The following is a 21,740-nucleotide window of genomic DNA, read 5'->3' as shown; positions in this document are numbered from 1 at the left end:
GAAAAGAGAGGGAGAGAGAAAGAAACAACAATCATAATAATACATTGAACTCTTAGGAGGAGAGAACAGAACTATGGTTACTAGAGGTGGAAAGGGGGAGGGGGAGAGAGGGGAGGTTAATGAGAAATTGGTTAAGGGACACAAAGAATGATTATGTATTGTTATGAATGAGCTAACTATCCTGAGTTGACCATCACACATTATATACAACTATTGACAGTCAACTTTGTACCCCACAAATATGTTTAATAATAATAAAAAAAGAAGTAGTAATGGGTTAAAGCTTTGCTTTGTTTTCACACCATTCTCTCCCTTGAGAATTGATGTTTAAGTGGTAGAATAAATAAATTTGGGTGTGCAAAATCTCTAAGTTTATGGCCTTATTTAAGTTTTAGCAAGTTATTTTTAAATAACTTTAGGAAAGAGTAGGTAGGAGTATTGAAAATAGTTACTTGATTTAAATGAAGCGGGTGCTTATAGTAAAAATATGAATATGTTCCTGAAATATAAATTAATTGGAAAAAATTAGTTGCATTAAGTTGACAGCTTGTTGCCATTTCCTCATGTCATAATATTTATAAAAGTGAGTTCATGGTGGGACAAATTTATATCTTTCCAAGTTTTACATTAGTAGGTGGTTTAATTTCTAAAACCCATCCTTCTGTACTTGTTCAACGACAAATTACTAATATCTGAATATATTTCTAGCAGGAAAAAAAGGCAATCCTTTTGGAACTTTGTTTTTACATGGAGTTGTTCACAGGTCTCTGCTTTTTATTTGACTGTCATTAACAACAGCTTACCAACTAAGCAGTATTAGGACTTGTGATTCATAGTAATTCCTTAAAATGAGTAATTCCTTAAAAAGAATACAAAAGGTATTTTAGTGTTTGAGTCTTAACAAAAACTTGTTTGTAAAAATATATTTTATGAAAAATATTTTAGGAGCACATTTAGCATTAAAATCCAATGTGAACTAATCTGGTTGGGTTGATAGTTATCAGAGCATAGTGAGAGATTTTTATCTGCAAAACTGAGTAGAGCAGAAAATTATTTTTTTCTCTTTTTATTGTGAGGTGTTTCCAATATACAGAAAGAAAGAAATTAAATAAGGAACACTCATGTAAGCCATCCCCTAGCTCTAACAAATATTGACATTTTGTCACCCTTTAATTTTCTTTTTCTTTTAAGGAATATATCGTATGTGCAGTAGGAGTTCCCTTGTGTACCTCTCCAATCCCATTCTCTTAACTCTCCAGAGATTACCACAATCATGATGAACTTGGAGTTTATCTTATGCATGCATGGTTTTGTACTGTTACTATATAGGCACTTATTCATAAGTTAGAAGGAGTGCTATTTTGAATATTTTCAAAATTTATATAAATTGTGCACTTATAAAAGTTTCTTTTATGTCAATTATTATCCTTCCAGGGGCTGGCCTGTGGCTCACTCAAGAGAGTGTGGTGCTGGTAACACCAAGGCCATGGGTTTGGATCCTATATAGGGATGGCCAGTTAGCTCACTGGCTGAGCGTGGTGCTGACAACATCAAGCCAAGGGTTAAGATCCCTTTACCGGTCATCTTTTAAAAAAATAAAAAATAAAAAATAAATTATTATCCTTCCACTTGTTTTTGAGAACAGTGTTTGAGTGTTACATTGATTCGTGTAGTTCTAGTTCATTTATTCTAAACTGCTATGTGGTATATACACTTGTATAAATATATACTTTATTGATTTTTTGGTAAATATTTTAGTTGTTACCAATTTGTTGTTATAGTGCTGTAGTGAACATTGTGTGTGTGTGTGTGTGTGTGTGTGTGTGTGATGCAAATATTCTACTGTCTTCAAAGTGTGGTCTGGAGACCCCTGGAGGGCCATTCCCTTTCCAGTCCTAGACCTTTTCCGGGATTCCATAGGATTAAAACTGTATTACTACTATTACTAAGATTTTCTTTGCCTTTTTTTTCCTCTCATGCTCTCATAAGTATACAGTGGAGTTTTCCAGAGGGAATGTGATGTATGATAATTGTAACAGATTGAATGCAGGAGCAGATATGAGAACCCATCTATCTTCTATCATACCAGATTTGCAAAAATGTAAAACACAGTCATTCTAAGTTTTACTAAATTTTGTTTGGGAAAATATAGTTATTTTCTATCAAAATATGATATTTATGATAACATGTAATTTTTTATATTAGTTTAAAATAATATTTTAAACATTTATCAGTTTAAATTTCTTTTTTTAAATGTTTGACAGCAAATATGTTTTTAGCATGAGAAAAGAACTTAACCACAAATTACAGAAGTTAAAATGGAGACAAATAACAGAAACATCACAAAATCCAGAAAAATAACGTTTTTATTAATGCACTGCCTGAACCACCTCTGTCACATATTTTCCTAAATTCTTTCTCTGCATATGCTGATTGCCTCTCCATATGACAAGGATATTTAGTCATGTTTGATAGAGAGAATAGAAAGATAATTCAGTTTTTCCTTTAGGATGATTGAAATTTTTTTTTTTTATTATTGATGGTAGAGACTTTACACACAGACTTGCTGTCTGTGGTAGTACTTTGGGTTTGTACCGTTGTCTGATAAACACTATTTCTTGAGATTCCATCAACAGAGGTGCATTTATCGTTGTAGACTCTGCAGTCTTGAGTATATTCCCAACGGGAGAGCACTTTGATTCTGATTAGGTGTTGGTGAAAAGTGAAACTCCTGTTTATAAGTTTATACATCAGATGTTGGGAGAATTTCCTGAAGACTTCTTCTCTTTCTGTGTATTGAACACTTGTTGCTTCTGCACTCGTCACAGAGTTCCAGCCCTGGGTTCTGGAGAACAAATTACTATTCCCATTGAACCTCTGGCCCTGCCTCTTTGGGACACAATGCTGTGTGCTTAGCTGCAGGAGTATTCCTGGGAGCCATTCCTACACAAGGACAGCTAGTCATGGCAGTGACGGTGATCCACATAAATAAGTCTCACTGAACCCATGCTAGATGTTTTGCCAAGATAATTTCCTCTTAGCCAGGTCCCCCAAATACCTGTACTCTCTGTAAAGACACAGTATGGAAGGAAATGTGTTGATGGTGGCTAAAATATTTTATATTTTCAGATTATAGCAAAACCTATGATTTGGGAGCACATTGTCAGGGCTTCATTAACATCATGGTAAATTCAGCTCTGTCCCTGGCTGCCTCTCAGATATCACCTCCCATAGGTGATATCTTTCCATCATTTGTTCTCTTCCAGGCACACTGATCTGCTCCTGTTCCTCAAGTATGCCAGGCATTCTTTGCCTCTGGGCCTTTGTACTTGCTTTTCCTTCTGTCTGGAACACTTTCCCCAGATATCCACACATGGCTCAGTCCCTACTTCAGCTATCTGCTCAATGCCAGCTTCTCACCATCCTATATAAAATAGTACTCTAAAAACCCAACACCCACTCTCTGTACCCTCCCTACTTTATTTTTCTCAGTAACACCTACCACCTCTGACATGGTATATATTTAGTTATCTCCTTATTATATGTCTCCTTCTTATTAAAAGGTAAACTCATGAGAGCAGGGACTTTGTTTTGTGCATTGCTGTGTCCTTAGCATCTAGAACAGTGCTGGCCCAGAGTGACTGCTTAATAAATATTTGTTGACTGAATAAAATGAATTTTGAGCAGGAGAGACGTGAGGCTTTCCTGGGTATGACAAAAGAAATGAATCTCTCATTTATCTTTCTCCCACAATATCTTTCCACAATTTTCCTTGAATTATAATTACCTGTCAGTTTAGTTTTCTCCAATAGATTGTAGAGGATAGAGTGTGTCTAACTCATCAACATACTCTCTAGCACGTATATTACATGAATTAATGCTGATGGAATTGAATGGAATTTACTGTCTCATTGCACATAAATTCTAGAAATGGCTGTGTTTGATTTTCTCAGGACACTAGATTATAAGGTATTTCTGAGTAGAGGACATTTCCCTGGCCGTTTATGTCCTCTCAGCACATTTTAGCAATCAATACATTGTACTTCTTAAATAGGGTTCAATCTCTATGTATTTCTGTCTATACAATTTCTGTGACTTAATATCTCCCAGTTCTCCATTATAATGAATTCCCAAGCAAAATTTATGTATCCGTTAGGATACTTTCAATTTCTGCTAGCCAAAATCCAATTAAAAGCAGCTTAAACGGATAGGGGTTTATTATATCAGATGGCCAAAGGGCTGGAGTTAAGATGGCTTCAGAATTGTTTACAGAATTCTGTGCCTTATCAACCTTTTCCTGGATACATCTTTTGGCTGTGCCATTACATTTTGTCTTTTTGTCTCTTCATGGTCACAAGATGGCTGCATTGGCTCTGAGTATCACGTTCTCACAAAGGGACATCCAGAAGAAACTGTTCCTTATTAGACATCTCTTAAAAGAAGGGAAAATCTTTCTCTGGAGCTCTGCAGTGTATTTCTTCTTATTTCTCATTGGTTAAAATTACATCACATGCTCTTTTTTTTTAAATTAAAAAAGATTTTTATTTGAATATTCATTGTTACAAATCATACTTACTCTTTATGCCCCTTATCCAATCTCTCCCCTTCCCTCTCCTCCTCCCTTTTCTAATAACCACAGATTTGTTCTCTTCTTCTGATAGATTAACTGATTCTCTGTTGATTTGTTGCTTAGATGATCTGCCCAGTACTGAGAGAGGTGTGTTCAGGTACCCCACTCTTATTGTATAGCAGACGCTTCTTCTATTACCCTGGAGTGTGCTATGTGGAGAGAGGACCTCTTTTGTGTGTGTGTGTATGTGTGTGTGGTTTGCTGGTGACTCTCCTCGTGTCAGTGCAGTTGACTGTCTGGCGTGCCATCTGCACAGTGGCTGTTGTGACTACCACTATCGCGACTAGCCGCTTTTGTGGCAGCCATGGCAATTGTGGTGGCTGTGGTGGGCTACCTGCATGGAAATGGTATTTTTGGTGTGCTCTTTACCTGGTTGTGGCTGCGCTCGGCTTCTCCCCAGTTTAAATTTCTAATACAGTAAACATCAATAGCTATAATCCATATAAGCAAATAATTTTTAAAAGTGTAAAGAGGTTTTGAGACCAAAAAGTCTGAAGACTGATGCTCTAGGGTCTTACACCTAAGTGTGGAAAGGATGGTTGTAAGAGTGCATAGCTTTGACTCTGCCTTATATTTGCTCTGCAAAGGTGTAGCACCAGTTTGCAGCTCATTAGTAGTATGAAAGCTGATTCTTCACATTCAAGCTTATATGTGATAGTGAGATTTTAACAAGCTTGCCAATAGGATGAATGATAGATGGAATCTCATTGAAGACTGAATTTGCTTTTCTTTATTACTAGTGATGTTGAACATCTTTTCATTTTCATTCATACTGGGAATACTACTCAGCAATAAAAATGAATGACCTTTTAATGCTCTCAACAGCAAGAATAATCTTATGTTTACATGAAGTTCAAAGAGAGGCAAAACTAGACTACTGTGGTAGAAATCCTAACAGTAGCTACGTGTTTGGAATAGTGGGAATTGACTATAAGGGGGCTCATGGAAACATGCCACAGCGTTGGGAGTGTTTTACACCTTGATTGCAGTGTTCATTAGATGGATGTATATACATTTGTCAAAACTCATTGAAATGTGCATTTTGTGGTATGCCAATTTTTCCTCAATTTAAAAAGATCAATTATAAACATGGATGCTCTTGAAGTTCTCTTTCCCACATTTTAATTGAGAAATGCCATTGCTTTCTGCTCTGATTATCTTGTGAAATCTTTCATTATTTTTGTTAGACACTAAAATCCGGGTTATGTTTTCCTAATTATGGAGCATAATGGGATTGCTTTTTTGCTAGGAAAAAAAGCCGAAGGCCAAAAAAAAAAAAAAAAAAAAAAAATGGCTGGCTAGTTAGCTCAGTTGATTAGAGCACACTGTTGTAATACCAAGGTCACAGGTTTGGATCCTGGAACTGGCACCTGGCAAAAGAAAAAAAAAAAAGCCAAAGACTAGTCAAGCTCTTCTATTTCTAAGTCTGTTTTATGTTTTCAACCAAAACTGTATTTTAGTTTATGGCTTTCACAAACTTGATACTCATATAAATATCACTTAAATTTGTCCAAATAATCTTTAGGTGTCAGGGATCACCTCTATTAATGTTTCATTAATATATTCTATTATAATATAATTTCATAATGTAATCTGTTAATGTATTCATTCAGCATTTGTTGAACCTAATATATATTATATATAAAGCAGTGTTCTATGCCCTGGGGATACAATAGTGAAACAGACAGACAAGGAAAGGTGCCACTCTCATGGAGATTGTAATCTTGTATGAGAGGAAGCACAGTAAACATAAAACACTAGATATTTTTAGATAGCACTAATCACTCTGGAGAAAATGGAACTAAGGAAGCTACTTTAAACTGGGTGTTCAGAGAATGGCTTCCTGAGGAGGGGATGTTTGAGCTGAGAGTGGAATGGCAGGAATATCTTCATCCTGTGAAGATAGAGGGAAGATTTTGAGTATGGGTATTTTTTATAACTGTACTTTTATGAGTAGGTCAACCTTAACATATCCTCTAATTGTTTTCTAGTTTATCTTCATTTCAAAGCCCTTATATTTTTCTAAGTTGCCCTTTTCTGGAGATTTGTTGTGACTTTATGGATATGTGGCAGCTTTTGGCTTTCCTGGTATTCTTAGTTTAGTCTGGATTGTTCACTTTTGCTAACACAGCACTGGTCTCCATAAATTTGCCCTTTTGTGTTTATGTAACCATATATATTGAATAGACAGTTTAGCATGTGGAGAAGCAGAGATTGAATTTATGTAGTTTTGATAATGGCTTTTTCTATCTCCTTCTACTCCTCTTCTGTGCCCACACTTAAAATTCTGAAAGTATTTGGGAACCTTTCTCCTGGCATTGTTATTGCCTCAATTCTGTGGTTATTTAAGCTCAGCCACTTTTGGGCTTTTCTAGCTGAAGCTGTATTTTTCTTTCTGTTCCTAAGAGGGCATAGTTGGTCAAGTCCTCATGAATTAAAAAGTGGAGAATCACTTTCATTCATAAGCAAAAGTGTGGTTTTTCCTGGTTTAATAGTTATATTTTATTACCTTGATATTTTAAAATAACAGTTATATTTTGAGGAGTTTGGTTTATAATAGAAAGAACATCCTTAAAGTTTGTACTATCTAAAAGCTGAAGCATCTGTATTTCATCTCATTCTGTCCCACTTCCAGCCATGATCCACATATCTGGGTGGGTTGGAAGCCTGATCTCTGTACCTCGTGCTAAATAATCAAAAAGGAAGAAAAAAATTGGTCCCCTGTATTAGTCCATTTCTATTGCTTATAACAAAATACCTGGGAGTGGGTAATTTATAAAGAAAATGAAATTTATTTGTTACAGTTTCAGAGGCTGGGAAGTCTAAAGTCCAGGGAACACTTACGGTAAGGGTGTTCTTTGGTGGTGGCTTTACAGCAGTGCAGGGGTCTCACATGGCAGAAAGTGGTTGAGCAGAGAGAGAGAGGCTCTCACATGCTGTCCTTTTAAAGCCCTCATAACCATGCCCATGACCACGATTATTAATCCATTCGCTACAGCATGGTCCTACAATCTAATCACCTCTTCAAGACCCAACATTTTAATTACCATAATAGGATTTTCCACCCTCTTAACAGTCACAGTGGGGATCAAGCTTCTAATACATAAAATTTGGGGAACACAATTCCATCTTTATCATCCCCCAGATTCCTGCCTTTCAAACAGTTCCCATTATGTACAGTGAGAAGTGCTTTGAAGTATATGGTTCATATATCTGTGTCTCTTTAGGACCAAGACCATGAAGCTTTGGAGAGTAACTTTCAGGTATGATTCTGTCCTGGGACCCTTGAGCCTGTTCAGAGGCCAAATCTCAGCAAATTCTTAGATGCCATGTATCTAGAAATACAACTCAAGGGCTGGCAGGACAGTGACAAGTAGACTGCCTCTGAGTATTTTAAAAGTAGCCAGGGCTCACCATCCTTTAACAAAAATACAGAAAATAACTGCTCTTTTTCACTAACAGGAATTAAACATGTATCAAAAGTTTGCAAGTTGTGTCTGTTAGGTTAATTAGCAAAATATTTCAAATTTTGTTGTTTATAGTGTTTGCTTGTTTGCTGTTGATCTTTTTAAAAAATTAATTCTTCCTTGATTCGAGATTGAACCTTATTTCACTTTTAATTTTTGAAGCATAGGCATAAGAGAAATTAATTTATTCTGAGCTAAGTATTTATTCTGTCAAAAATAATTAGCCTATATAGTTTCAGTTTACACAGTTTCTAGAATCTTTTATTTAGACAGTTAACAGATTCAGAAAGTGTTTATTGCTGGAAAAGGTGACTAAGAGGAAGATAGGGATACTAATTATTAAGCTGAATCCAAGATTGTGTATATTTCACTTCAGGTTATAAGAACACTTTTCTGCAAAAGGCCCATTTAACTAATGCAGCTCCATTATAGACAGGGTGGGTTTTTATTTCTTTTTTTTTTTTACTTATTGTGTGTGTGTGTGTGTGTGTGTATGTGTGTGTGTGTTTATGACCATAGATCAAAATTTAGGACTCTTACTTCTTTAAGTTGGAGTTTTTCTTTGTTAAGAAAGCCATTGCTTCATGTTTTCAGCTGACTGCTTTTATTTTTATAGATTATCTTAAGTTATTTAGTCTTCTCCTGAACTTATCTTTCACCTAAATTTCTCTAAGTTAGGTAGCTGCTTGCAGGGTATAAGCTCTTGAAGATATTGTATTTGAAAATACCGCTAGACTTAGTTAAGCTCTTTGGGAGCAGCAGCTGTTACAATTCCAGCGCCTGCCATCCATACTCAATACAGCAGTAAAATTATGTGGTCAAGGAGACTTGCTGTGTTTACTTTACAGAGTTTATTGAATCATTCTGGAGGTATTTACTTAGCACCTCTTGTCTGCCAGGCGATGCAGTAGGCTTTGGGCATAAAGAGGTAAGAAGATAAGCAGTTCCTGCTTGCACAGATGCCGAACTCAGAGTCAAACAAGTGTGTGGGCTGTTTGCACTGCTAGGAATGGAGAGGCTTCTTTAGTTACCTGAAATAATGGAGGATTTTTCTTGTAAGGATACTGCAGGATTTAAGAAGACTTAGATCAGTTACTCTTCTGGGTCTTCTGGGAGCACAGGAGCTAAAACCCATCTAGTGGAATATAGTTTGGTAACTGATGCGATCTTTGGTTATACACGCGTGAAGATATTCGTAATAGAACACAGGATGCTCAGTATTCCATTGGAATGGTGTTTGGGAGAAAGTCAAACCTATGTAAATACTTCTGTATTTTTCCTTGGGGATTCACTAAGATCTAAGTAAGGTTAGGGGTTTAGTATAGTCTTACATCGTATTTGTTTGTTTCTCCAGGCAGATAACATGTTTTCTATTTTATTCCTTCTGTATTCTCCCAGTCTCTAGTATTCTTACTTTCCCTGTGTATATACACGTGACCATATATATTCTGTGATTGTATAGGTGTGTGTATACATATATACATATAGTCACAGAATATTCATAGAATAAGAAAATCTAAAGGTGGAAACCAAGAGTCTGAAAAAACTTAATTTGACTTGTTAACATTTTAAAATATCTTCTTCATTTGAGAATTTGTATTGCTGTTTACCTTATATATTTAAAAAATGGTAATATTAGCTCCCAATAACTAAACATCAGTTTCTTACACTTGGATAAGATTTTATAGTTCACAGGCACTTTAAAAAATGTTTTTTTTTTTTTTTTTTTTTTTTTTCCTGTATGAAAACCTCTTGAAAGAAGAAGAACAGGTCTTACTTTCCATATTTTGTAATTTGAGAACTTATGTCAAAGTTACGTGATTCACCCATGGTTTCACAAAAGGCAATGGGGCCAGTAGTAGGGCCCAAGGCTCCTGCCTGCTTGTCAGGCACCCTGTTCATGCCCCACCCATCACTGCCAATGATGTGGGATGTCAGAAAGCGGCCAGTGCTGATCCTCATCTTCCTCCTGTTCCCTAGAAGGAAAACATCAGGCTTATCTCGGCCAGATGCACATTTCTTTATTTCCAACAAGGCTTCTACCCTAAATCTCAGCTTTCTTCCCTACTTTGGTAGCTAGACTAAAAAAAACCTAGAAAAATCGTGAAGGTGACTGTTAAGTTTTCAAAAGTATGTGCAGGAAACATGTGTTTCATCCCTGCAAATGGATATGAAGAGATATGGATATAAAGTATTGGATTTTTTGTAATTGTTGTCAAAATCCAGTATTTACCTTCACTGCTGCATACCACTTGCCTGGTGCACCCACCTTCTTTAAGTGTCCAATCCCATGCCCCATTTACTGTTGGGATATGAAAATTGAAGGCATATGACCTGTCTACCCACAATTTAGAAATTGAAATAATATCTAGCAAAAATATGAAGGAGAAATAAGTAAAGTAATTTATAGTAAGTAAAATGTATGTCAGTAGGTATGTGCTTCAGTGTGTACACAAGACATGTGATTAGATTCTCCAACCTATGTGTAGACTCACTGAAAATATGAAAGGTGCAAATGTAGTTTCATCAGACACGCTATACTGGTGATCCACATACCACAAATGACATGGTTTTTTGAAATGGTGAACATCTATTAGTATAATTCCAAACCAAACAAAATAAAAGTAGGGGAGAGGAGGAAAAGTGTTGGACTAATAGGTAAAGAACTATGCTGTCTACCCTAAGTGAATTATTGAGTAGTATATGCATGTATGGAAACAACACGCTGTATCCCGTAGTAAATGTTAAAATATTTTGAATAAAACAATAGAAAAAAGAAACAACATTTCTTTTGATTTATGTTGTAGTTGTGTTGTGAGAAATTTGATGTATATTAAAACTGCATAAAATAATTGTGTGTTTATATAAAGCAGTGTTAAGATCTAGGCCCAAATGGTTATAAAAGGACCTTTTTGTCAATGCGAATGCCTGGTAAGGTATTTGAAAGTCGTGTAGGACCAAAGTTGAGGTATGCGGGACAGTTCTTTGTTGCGTGGGACTATTCTGGAGTTTGCCTGCTGAATGCCAAGGGTGTCCTCTTAATTATTGTGGCAATTGAAATTGGCCCCACAAATTTAGAAGATACATTCTAGATGGTGATGCCTCTTGTGTGGAAAATCTCTGCTGTAAACACTTAGAAAGACGCAGAAATCTAAGGACCCCAGGAAAACAAAGAGTTCCCAGCATTTTAAGCCAGAATCCCAAAGTCCTGTGGAGAGACTAGAGGGTGCAGTCAGGCAGAGAATGTTTGCCTTATTTTTGCCCTAAGGCTGAGATAGGTTTTTAACCTTCATCTTGCTTTTATCTGTCTGCAGTCTCAGTTCTGCATTCCTGTGGTTGAATTTTTTGTACTTTGTCTCCATTCACTGTCCTTGTAGCTTGCTGGGTAGACTCTCATTAGACTAGTTTTTGTAGCAGTTGTGAAAAGGGGATTTGAAAATGTCCAAGAAGACTAATGGACGTGTGTGTGTTAAAATAAACATACAATTTACCAATAAAAATTTTTTTATGTAAGTAATTTGTGACTGTGCAAATATATGGCTGAAGTATTTGGATATATAAATAATAAAAATTTTATCTCAGTCAACTTGGGGGATATAATTTTGCTGTGAACTATACTATTTTAATAATTGGGCTTGTTAATTATTTCACAAAGTTAATCTTTAATAACAATAAAGATCAGTATGGAAGAAAATATTTATTTTTTATTGTACGATTTCCCGAATTAGTATTTTCACTTTCTGTTCTCTCTGGAGCAGTGCTTTGGTGCTAGATATTCCTCGATTCAAATTCTTTAGCTCTGCCGCAGGGTGGCTGTGTGGATTTAAAACAAATTAATCAATTTCTCTGAGTCTTACTGTAAAATTTCTTCATTAGTAATATGCAGATGCTGGTATTTAATATTGTGGTTGTAAAGATTAATGTAAAACGTGATACAGTTTTCTTCTAGTACTTGTCCGGTGCATACATATTTTTCATGTACTGTAACTGTAGTGCTGATAAGAAATTTTGTCTTCATTTTTTACTTGACCTAAGTGTTCCTATAGTGGTAATAACTTTCACAATTACTGTTTTAAAAGTATTGAAAAGTATTGTAGTAGACCCATGACATTCTGCCACCAAAATATACCATGTCGTACAGTATGTCCTTTCTGTATATAATATGAACCAGGAACTTACCTGCTTCCCTCAAGAAAGAATTAAAAAAAAAAAAATCTCACATTTTAAGATAACTGTGTCAGCAAAACCAAGAAGAAACACAGAGCTGAGCTGAGCTGAGTAGTGGGAGGCAGCAGATGGTAGGTTTGCCAGCTGAGTGGTACACACACCAGCCTGAAACTGCAGCCTTCAGTGCACAGATTTGCATGTCTTGGACATTTGGATTGCACAAGAATTGTCAAAATCACGAATGTGAAATCTGAGACTCTCAAGGATATACTTACTATCTTCACCTAAAAATGATTTTAGTAATGTGCATTTTTAATTCTTTCCTAATTTTTTCATTTTAAAAATGATGCTGCCACACAGATTTTTTCATGTGTTACTTTTTCCTTCTCTAGTAGTACTTTTTCATACTACCTCCGCCCCAGGCTGGTGTGAACCCATGGCCTTGGTGTTCACAAGGCTGTGCTCTAACCAACTGAGCTAACTGGTTAGCCCAGTCTCTAAAAGTAGACGTGAGCCTTTCATGGCACTTGATTAATTGCCAAATTGTTTTCTGGAGGTATTATATAGATTTACACGTCCCCAGTTAGTTTTAGCCATCTATATCTAGGGAGTTTTATTTAAAGTATTTTGGGGGAACTAATAGGTGAAATACTGATTTTAATTTAAATTTCTTTGATTAGTGAATTTTAACATTTAATTTTCATATATTATCATATCAGATATCAAAATTATATCATGTTTTCATATCAAATACCTTTTATGTAAGGTATTTCCTCTTGTATTATTATTCACTCATGTTTTTCTGTATTTAAATTATGGGATCACTTACCAATTTGAGTCCTTTTCAGGGTTTTGGGAAAATTAGATTTTTAAAATCTAATTACATTATTCTGATTTTTTTCTTTTAGCTCCAGTAATAAACCGATTCACAAGGCGTGCCTCGGGTAAGTCTGACTTACTTTATGGATTTTGCTTATTAATGGTGACATTTTAAAAATTACAGTAGTATTGGATAAGAAGGTACATGGAGAATAATTGCTGTAGAGTAATAATTTTTCAGTCACTTTCTTAGAAAATTCAACTACCTGATATAATCACAAACTAGGAAATAATTGAAAATTCTGTGTGAGTGGCTAAACTTAAAGTCACACTGTGCACCAAGCTGATGTACCCTTTTAAATGGAGACTTTCACCCAGGGAGTTTATTCTTGCTCTTGATAAAATTACTACCTGCATGGTTATCTGATTTGTTATCCACAGTTTAGAAGCAGTGATTTAGCAGATAGATGAAGGATACCCTAGAAACAGTGATGCATGAGAGGTGTCTTTTTTTTTTTTTTTTTATTTAAATAAGACAGTCTTTAATAAGGGACAGGAAAACTCTTGAAATGCAGATATAAGAACTTGTCACTGTGGGACCATTTAGGATCTTTACATTTGTTAGTTCTTGAGGCTATTGCTGTTCTAAGTATACCACAGTAACCTAATGTATAGTTGTAGTGATAGATCTTTGCCATTAACAAGGACTTAAATCAGGTTCAGTGTACTGTGTACTACCTAAACTGGTAGAGAAGTAAAATGAGTTTGGACATTGAAATACATAAGCTGCTATTTGGAAAACTCGCCCTGTAGAATACTTTCTTCTCTGAAGACAGAGGAAAAATCACTGTTACTATGTTTAGTTTGAGAAAATTACTCTTTCTTTTAAATATAATTGGAATTTTTTTGGTTGAACAACACAAAATAAACAGATCATCCTTGAAGTTTAAATAATACAAATGAGTAATTTATTTTATAAAATTACCTTATTTCCACCTGTGCTATAATATTAAAGCTATCTTAAGGTCAAGCTTTATTTTTTATTTTTAATTTGTCAGCAGATACTGGTATAATTTACTCTTTTTATTTACTCTAGTGATGAAGTCTGTAAGGATAGAAATTAGGAAAATGTGCCATATTAGGATGGTATCTACCATTCTGAGCTTTTTGTAATCTCAAGGCATATTTATTTTAAATGATGAAAACAAAGTGTAGATTGTAATACATTTTGTGTATTGAGAGGTTATGTTTATGTCAGTAAGGCATCAAATTTTATCCCAAAGCAGAGCTATCAAATGTGATCATATTCTAGTGTAGTAGTCTTTGTGAATAGTGGTGGAAGCAAGGGAGGAAGAATTAAAAGAGAATCAGTGTCGTGATGCTTCCCGATGTAAAATTTTCAGTATAAACATAGTTAAGAGTCTCAGAATAAATAATCTTCCTTTCTGTCTCAAACTGTTTGGCATCTGCCATTTATTTGTGGGCAAGTTACATTCGTATTTGTTGTACAATATACTTATCATTAATTGATGGACCAGGGGCTCCAGTACGTCGGTTAGTTTTGAAACACCGTTTTTTTACCCCCACCCCTTGTGTGTCCAGTGTATCTCAGCAAGACTTGGCTAGAAATGTAGAGATGATGGAATGCCAGAAAAGAAATACAAATTAAGATCAATTGCGTTTATCCCCAGAATGACAGGCAACAGGTAATGTGAATGAAAACAGCAGCAAACAATTGGGTATAAATAAGGTGATGCCAAGTTCAGGAGTCATGCTGTATATAACAAGTAGCCTTAAAAGGAGTAAAATTGCTATCCCAATAATATGATATGCTGGTAACTGTTATGAGAATGAATATTGACATTGGTTATTGGAAGGAAAAGAGAACTAACCTATGGAGTACCCCTGATGGGCTGGGCACTGTGCTAAACATTTTATGTACATTTTCATTCTTTCAGACAAGGGAAATAAAATTATATTTAATACCTTAGATGAAAAGAACAGTGATATAAGGAATGGGACCTGTTTAATCATCCACACGTCTATAGTTTGTTTTGACTTTCTTACTTTACTTCTTATAAAAGTTTGTTTAAAACGTTTCTGGCAAAGAAGACTATAGAAACAGTGTTAAGACATCCTGAAGAGGAAATTCTACGACTCTTTTTGTTAACTTAATTTAGCCACCATAAATGAGGTTTAGACTTCTTTTTTTAAAGTAACATTTTCTGAAAATAAAAAATAAATGATTGTCTATTCAAAATATAGATAGTTGTATTTCATAATTTAAAATATTTCTTAAAATATCTTTTTCTGATGGAATTTTATTTCAGAAATGCTTTCTCTTTTTAGAAATGAACTATAAAACCTTAAGAACTGTAATTTAGGGGAAGAAAATAAGTCAGGTAAAGTCAACCAGAAGTCTGTATGATATAGTCTGTATGATAGAGTTTGTTTCTTATTCATCTATTTTTTAATAATTACTGTAATAAATGCTAATATATATATTACAACAACAAATACAATATGTGTAGTATTAGGTATTTAATCCACTATGAAAAGAAAAAATTAATATGAGTTATATTTCTAATCTTCTGAGTTTCCTAAATCTTTCAGTTTTTGGCTTTTGATATTTATACTGAATCTATCAAAAATAAATATTTCAAACCCAAATAATTGAAACAAAATATTTCCCTCTTTTATACCTTTTTACCTTTTTCTTTTATTATGGTTTATGAAGATGAGAGGAATGTTTATATTAAGAAAATATGTAAAAAGAAAACAAATTTTTAAAAAATTTAACAAATATGAAGTTACTTCAAAAAGTTGGCAGAAAAATAGAATTAAAAGATAATATGAATCTTTTTATGAACAGTTTTCGAAGTACCCTTGTACATTATTTAGGATAGTTTACACTTATAATAACACTATTTGTGTTAAACTCTGCTGTCTTTGTGTGTTTTCAGTATCTTCCCACAAACCTATCAGTTTTTCTTTCTGTAAATAAAGGAATCAGTTTCACTCAGTATTTTCAAACAGAATTCCTAGAATCTTGACTTTGTAGATGTTTCAGGGTTTTATAAGCTAGTTTTCCACTTGTACAGGAGTGAAAGGCATATAATAGAGTATGATTAATGGAAACAAGCCAGATGGGCCCAACTGTATAGGTTAGATTGGGTTAAGCTCTACAAAATGTGATGAAAAACTGTCAGATGTCTTCTGAAATCCATATATAATGTATCTTTGGTGTCTTCCTGCCAGCACTTGTTTTTAAACAGCACCCCATAATTCCATTTTTTTTGTTCTTGGCAGCTGGCCAGTATGCAGAATAATCGCATTTTTAAACAAAATAGCTGCTTTTGTTCATTTTTAACACATTTCAGCTTTCAGTAATCACTTCTTATCAGTACATCCTTCAAAAATACAGAGAAATCATATACATAATTCATTTTAGAATTTGAGCTTTCTTTTTTTGAGATTATTCATTTTGGTGGAACAATGGAAATAATATACTATTTGTTGTAATTATTATTAAAAATTAGTGATAGTAATAGAAGTTGTTGCTCTGTAAATCTTTGAAAAGTAAAAATTTAGCAAGCAATCCTGTTGATTCATTGTTCACCTAGTATAATTATGTGGGAGAGATAGTAGTGTTTGGAGTTAAGCAAATTTGAGTTCAAACCTTCCATTTACTCTGTTAATTTGCATGTAAGTTACTTACCTCATTGAGTTTTTCTTTTTCTTTTTTCCTTCCATTTTCTTTCAATTTGGGATTTTATCAGCTATATTCAAGCTTGTTATGAAGCGTCAGATACCAGCAGAGTGTCTGGGCTCTCAAAAATGTTAGTGCTCAGTCCTGTTCTGAATATGGTTTAAAACAAAACAAAACAAAATACAACAGTAAGACCCTCAACTCTGTGCCTTAGCCTGTCAGAAAAAAAACCTTAGAGCTGTTTAATATGGTAGAAACTAGCCATATGTAGGTATCAAATACTTGAAATGTGGCTAGTCCAACTGATGGAATGTTGTACATGTAAAGTACACACAAGATTTTGAATACTTAATAAAAGCAACAGGAAAAAAAAAGCCTTAGAGAGTCGTAACACTATTTGATATTAATCCTTTAAAATGGGCTTCTCTTTTTATTGTTTGCACATTATAAGTTTTTAGAAAGATAACAATTATTTTTCTCTGTGGTTTTATCTCTGAGTTGGGGGGAAAAAAAGAGAAATGTCCATTCAGTCTTGAGACAATGCCTTGCATCGTGAGATCAGACCTTATTTCGAATTTTTTAATCCCAAGATTTTATTTTGAACAAAGTCATGCGTATAGAAAAGTTTGACTAGTTCAATGAGCACCTTTATCTAGGTTCCTCAATTGGTAATATTTTGCTGCATTTGTACACTCTCTCCCCTTTTTCTTTCACTTATATGCACACGTTTTTATCTTTTACTGAGTTTTTTAGGAATCCTAAATACTTCAACATGTTATCTCCTAAAAACAAGGACATTCTTCTACTTAATACAACACTCAAGGAATTTAACCTTGATATGATACTATTATCTAATATGAGGGTACTTCAAAAAACTCATGGCAAAAAAATAGAAGGAAGAGATAATATGAATGTTGCCATGAATTTTTTGAAGTACCCTTGCATAAAGTCTGGAGTCAGATTTCCTCAGTTGTCCTAATATTTCCCCTCTTTCTCTTTTTTTAAATTTTAAGCTCATTCAAGGATTTTGTATTGCATTTAATTGTCATGACTCAGTTTTTCTTGTCTTTCATAAATTGACTACTGACATTTTTGAAATTTGCTTTTTCAGAGTTTCGAGCGTTGTTCCTAACAATGAAACAGTACCGTATATCTCCTGTTGTGATTTTTAGATGTCTTGGGCATGGCCACTGTCTGATCAGTGTTCCCCGTTGACTTCCATGAAATTTTTGCATTCACATTTAGTATTGCTTTCAAGGACACTTTTGAGCATTACTTGCTTTAATATGTAATTATTTCTTATAATAGAAGTGAAAATGGAACTCCAAATTATGAATTTGCTAATTTTCTTTTCTCATGTGGATAATTAGCCACTCTTCAATTTTTTGCCATTACATGAGTATTGCATTTTATAGTATATTTTTAACAGAGCTAAAATTTTATAATTTTCTCTAAACTAGCATTAAGAATAATTCAGAGGTGAAATTAAGTCTTTAAATCTCACATACCCACTGTGTTAAATGCCATATTAAAAAATTTCAGTGAAATCACCCCAAACTGAAAATGATTAGTCCCCGAGAAAATAGTGAAATAGAAGTTCAGATCTTGTCTTGAATCAGAGAACATATGCTTCCTTGATTCAGGGAACATATGCTTCCTTTTGTTTTGTTTTGGAAATATTTTGTAGTGTTGGTGTTCATTGTTTTTACTTTAAAGCTATTTGATGACAAGAGCCTTTAAGCTCCAAATTATTTTTTTCCAGAGGTTAGTCTTATACTGTCAAACTAATTTGCTGTATGATTATGGTTACATTTATATTTTGTTTTTGAAATCAGTTTCATTTTGGATAATATTTCAAGCTTGGTAATCACCAATACTTGACCATGTGTATTGGGAGAATACTACTTTAAGTAATTAATTTGCTAATTCATTTGGTAAACATTTACTGAGATGTAGGAAGAATAAGATACTGCTCTTATGAAGTTCACAGTCTAGCAGGGAAGCTGGCTGTGACTCATAGTGTGCTAAATACCATAATATCCACAGAGTGAAAAAGGGGAAATACATGGCTTCTTCAGGGCATGGCTCACAGAAAGGGTGCCATTTGAGTTGGTCTTTAAGGTTTATAACATGGGTTTTACCAGGAATATCGGGGAGGGAGTATTTGTGCTTTATCACTAGTTGCTAGCTATATTTACTCAGTGTTATTGTAGGAATCCATTTTCACAGTATGCTGCTATGCATTTTGCCTCTGTTTGTCCCGTGATATACCTGTGGCATGGATTTAGCAGAATGCCCATAGCCATGGACAACAGGGACTTAAGGACAGGAGTTACTTTTGCCTTTAATTTACCGTTGCTTAAGAATGTTAGTGTCTGCTTTACTGATGAGGCCATATAGGATTCAGATAGACCAAGGTTGGAGTGCTAGCTCTGCTGCTCACATAGCTATGTACGTTATCAAAAGCGTGTATGTATGAGTGCATGTGTGTGTGGTCTTAGTAACCTTTCTAAGGCTCAGTTTGTCCAGGTATAAAATGCGGGTAAAACCTGTCTCACAAGATTTTTGTAGTAATTAAATAGTAGATAATCAATGAAAAGCACTAACACAGTATTCCAATTTGGTTTCACAATGTCAGCCTGTTGTCCAAATGTGTCTCCTGGATAGGCAGAGGCTTCCAGGAACCTGTGCTTGGGTGTCGAGGTGTGTCAGAAGTAGCTTGGGGACTACAGAGCTTGACTTGGAGAATCAGTCAGAAAGATGCCACCCAGGGTGAGGCTAAGATCTAGAGACAGACAGTTGGACCAAGGCAACAGCATGAAACCAAAGGGGCCAGCACTGGGCAAGGGAGGTGAGCAGAGAGGGTTTAGTGCAGGGCCTAGAGAGGTTCTCTGAGGTGCCTGAGAAGTCCCCAGGCCCTTTGTCCAGGCTTCACCCTCAGCTGGGGTGGAAGCCATTAGGGCCTCCAAGCCTGTTATGCACCTGTTTTCTGTCTGTGCCCAGACTAATAATAGAAAGGATTCTCCCCTGTAATTCGTTTTGAATAAAGCAAGTGAACAGGGCAAGTGCTGCTCCTGTCCCATCTCCAGCCGCTGCCTCTCCTCCTCCACACTCTAGCAGCACTGATTTACTGGTACTTCTTAAGCATACTCCATTCTTGCATGCTGTAGTATGCTGTGGGCATTGGAGCTCAGTGGAATCTACGGAAGTGTTGATTCTCTGGTTCTTTCTTGTTAAGACCAAGAATGCTGATAAACCATCTCAGAGCTAAGGAGAAATTAGATTATCTCTTGAACTTGATTGCATTTTCCCCAGAGTTCTCTTTGAGACCTTCTGGGGAAGAGCAAAAGGAAAATAGTAGTAAGAGCAACATGATTGACAGTTCAGGTGGGGGTGGGGTGGCTCAGGTGGGGTTGGGTAGTAGCCTTCTGCTTCTACAGTGCCCTGAGACCCTTCATGCTGATGGTTGTGCCAGTAGATGTGGTCAGGCTTGGAAGATGGCATGGGAAGTAAGTAGCCCCTGGACCCTGAATGTCCTGAGTACTGGAACAGTACTGGAATAGTGCCTCTGGAGTTGGGGCAGGGACTCTGGGAGTCAGGTAGATTTATAAAACAGACATGAGTAGGTAGAATGGACATTTGGACTTAGCGCAATCATTCTTTAATTATGGTCAGAGTTTAGGTCACTACAAACTCTCTGTGTGAAGGACCAGGTTTTAATTTTTGTTTCCCAAACCCATTGTAGACCAGAACTTTTGTAAAATATAAAATTGCCACAGCAATATTAAATTGCTGTAAGTTTCTAAACTCTCTTACTGTCTGTACTTACCTCATTGTGGACTTGCCATGGCTTAGATCACACAACCTTGGGGTGATCTGCATGAGATATGAAAGTTCTCATAAAAGAACTCATACATTTTATAAAGGAAAATTACAAATTTATCTAAAAGAACTGATTATTTGCAAAATAAACACACATACGCCTTATTTTACTACCTTGGCATTTTGTTAGAACAGACTGCAATGTGAATGAATAGTGCCCCTTGGAATAGGAGAATGCTGGTACGTGGCAGCCCTGCTGCAGGGATGTGGTATGTGTGCTGTTCCTTCTGCCTGGCGTATATGCCTGTTCATCTTTGGAACACTCCACAGGCTTCTCTTGTCTACCCTTGCTACAACTCACCCCCAACCACATTCTCTACCCTCAGTATTATTTCTTGCTTTCCGGATGCCATCTGTGTATGGAGTATGTATGCATGCTGCTGTTACTGTTACATATCATTTGACACTGTAGTATTTGTTCACGTCTCTTTCCTTCTACTAAGCTGTGAGGTTCATAATTAATGAAACTGAGGAAAAAGTGCATTTCTGAATGAGGTCAAAGAAAAAATAGAATGTGAAGTAAGGAAATGAGAGTGCTAGAAGCATTGGACCATTTGGCCAAGCATGTGCATAGTGGGATATGAAGTTCCTGAGGTAGATGGTGCCTGGGGTAAGGACCAGTGTGAGTATAGTTACGGGTAAGACTGCTAACGTAGAGGCTGGATGAAATTTTGTTGGAATTAAGGAAGCCAAAAAAATTTGCGGATGGCTCTCAAGTGGGTTGTTATCTCTGACTTTGAAATCTTCTGTGATAATGGTAAAATTGGAGTGGAAAGAAAACTGAGCCAGATACAGACCAGGAAGGGGTACCTGAATGCCACAAATCTCAGAGCAGTGCAGGTGTTGTCCTGGAAGTACGAGTAATGGTGTGGATATGGGGAGCACGAGAATGCCCTCACTGTCTTTCAGATCCCTCACTGTGTGCAGGGACAGTAACCCTCAAAGAGGAATGTTCTTGGAGAAAAATCAGGTTTCAGCAAAGGGAGGGAAATGTCAGAATCATTTTATGAAAGAATTTGAGGGTGTGAAGAAAGTGTTAGAAAGGAGAGTAGTAGTGGACAGGAGG

General features: G+C 35.6%; 1 protein-coding gene across 1 annotated transcript in view; it reads left to right on the top strand.

The window, feature by feature from the left end:
• PRKAR2B (protein kinase cAMP-dependent type II regulatory subunit beta) overlaps nucleotides 1-21,740 on the top strand; it is an 89,038-nt gene that overhangs the window by 11,071 nt on the left and 56,227 nt on the right. Inside the window, exon 2 of the mRNA XM_063100680.1 lies at nucleotides 13,173-13,208. Coding sequence (XP_062956750.1) covers nucleotides 13,173-13,208 — 36 coding nt within the window. The remainder of the gene's footprint in view (nucleotides 1-13,172; nucleotides 13,209-21,740) is intronic.

This window comes from Cynocephalus volans, chromosome 6 (genome assembly GCF_027409185.1).
Source record: "Cynocephalus volans isolate mCynVol1 chromosome 6, mCynVol1.pri, whole genome shotgun sequence".
Lineage (NCBI taxonomy): Eukaryota > Metazoa > Chordata > Mammalia > Dermoptera > Cynocephalidae > Cynocephalus > Cynocephalus volans.
This window is presented reverse-complemented; position numbering and strand designations above follow the sequence as displayed.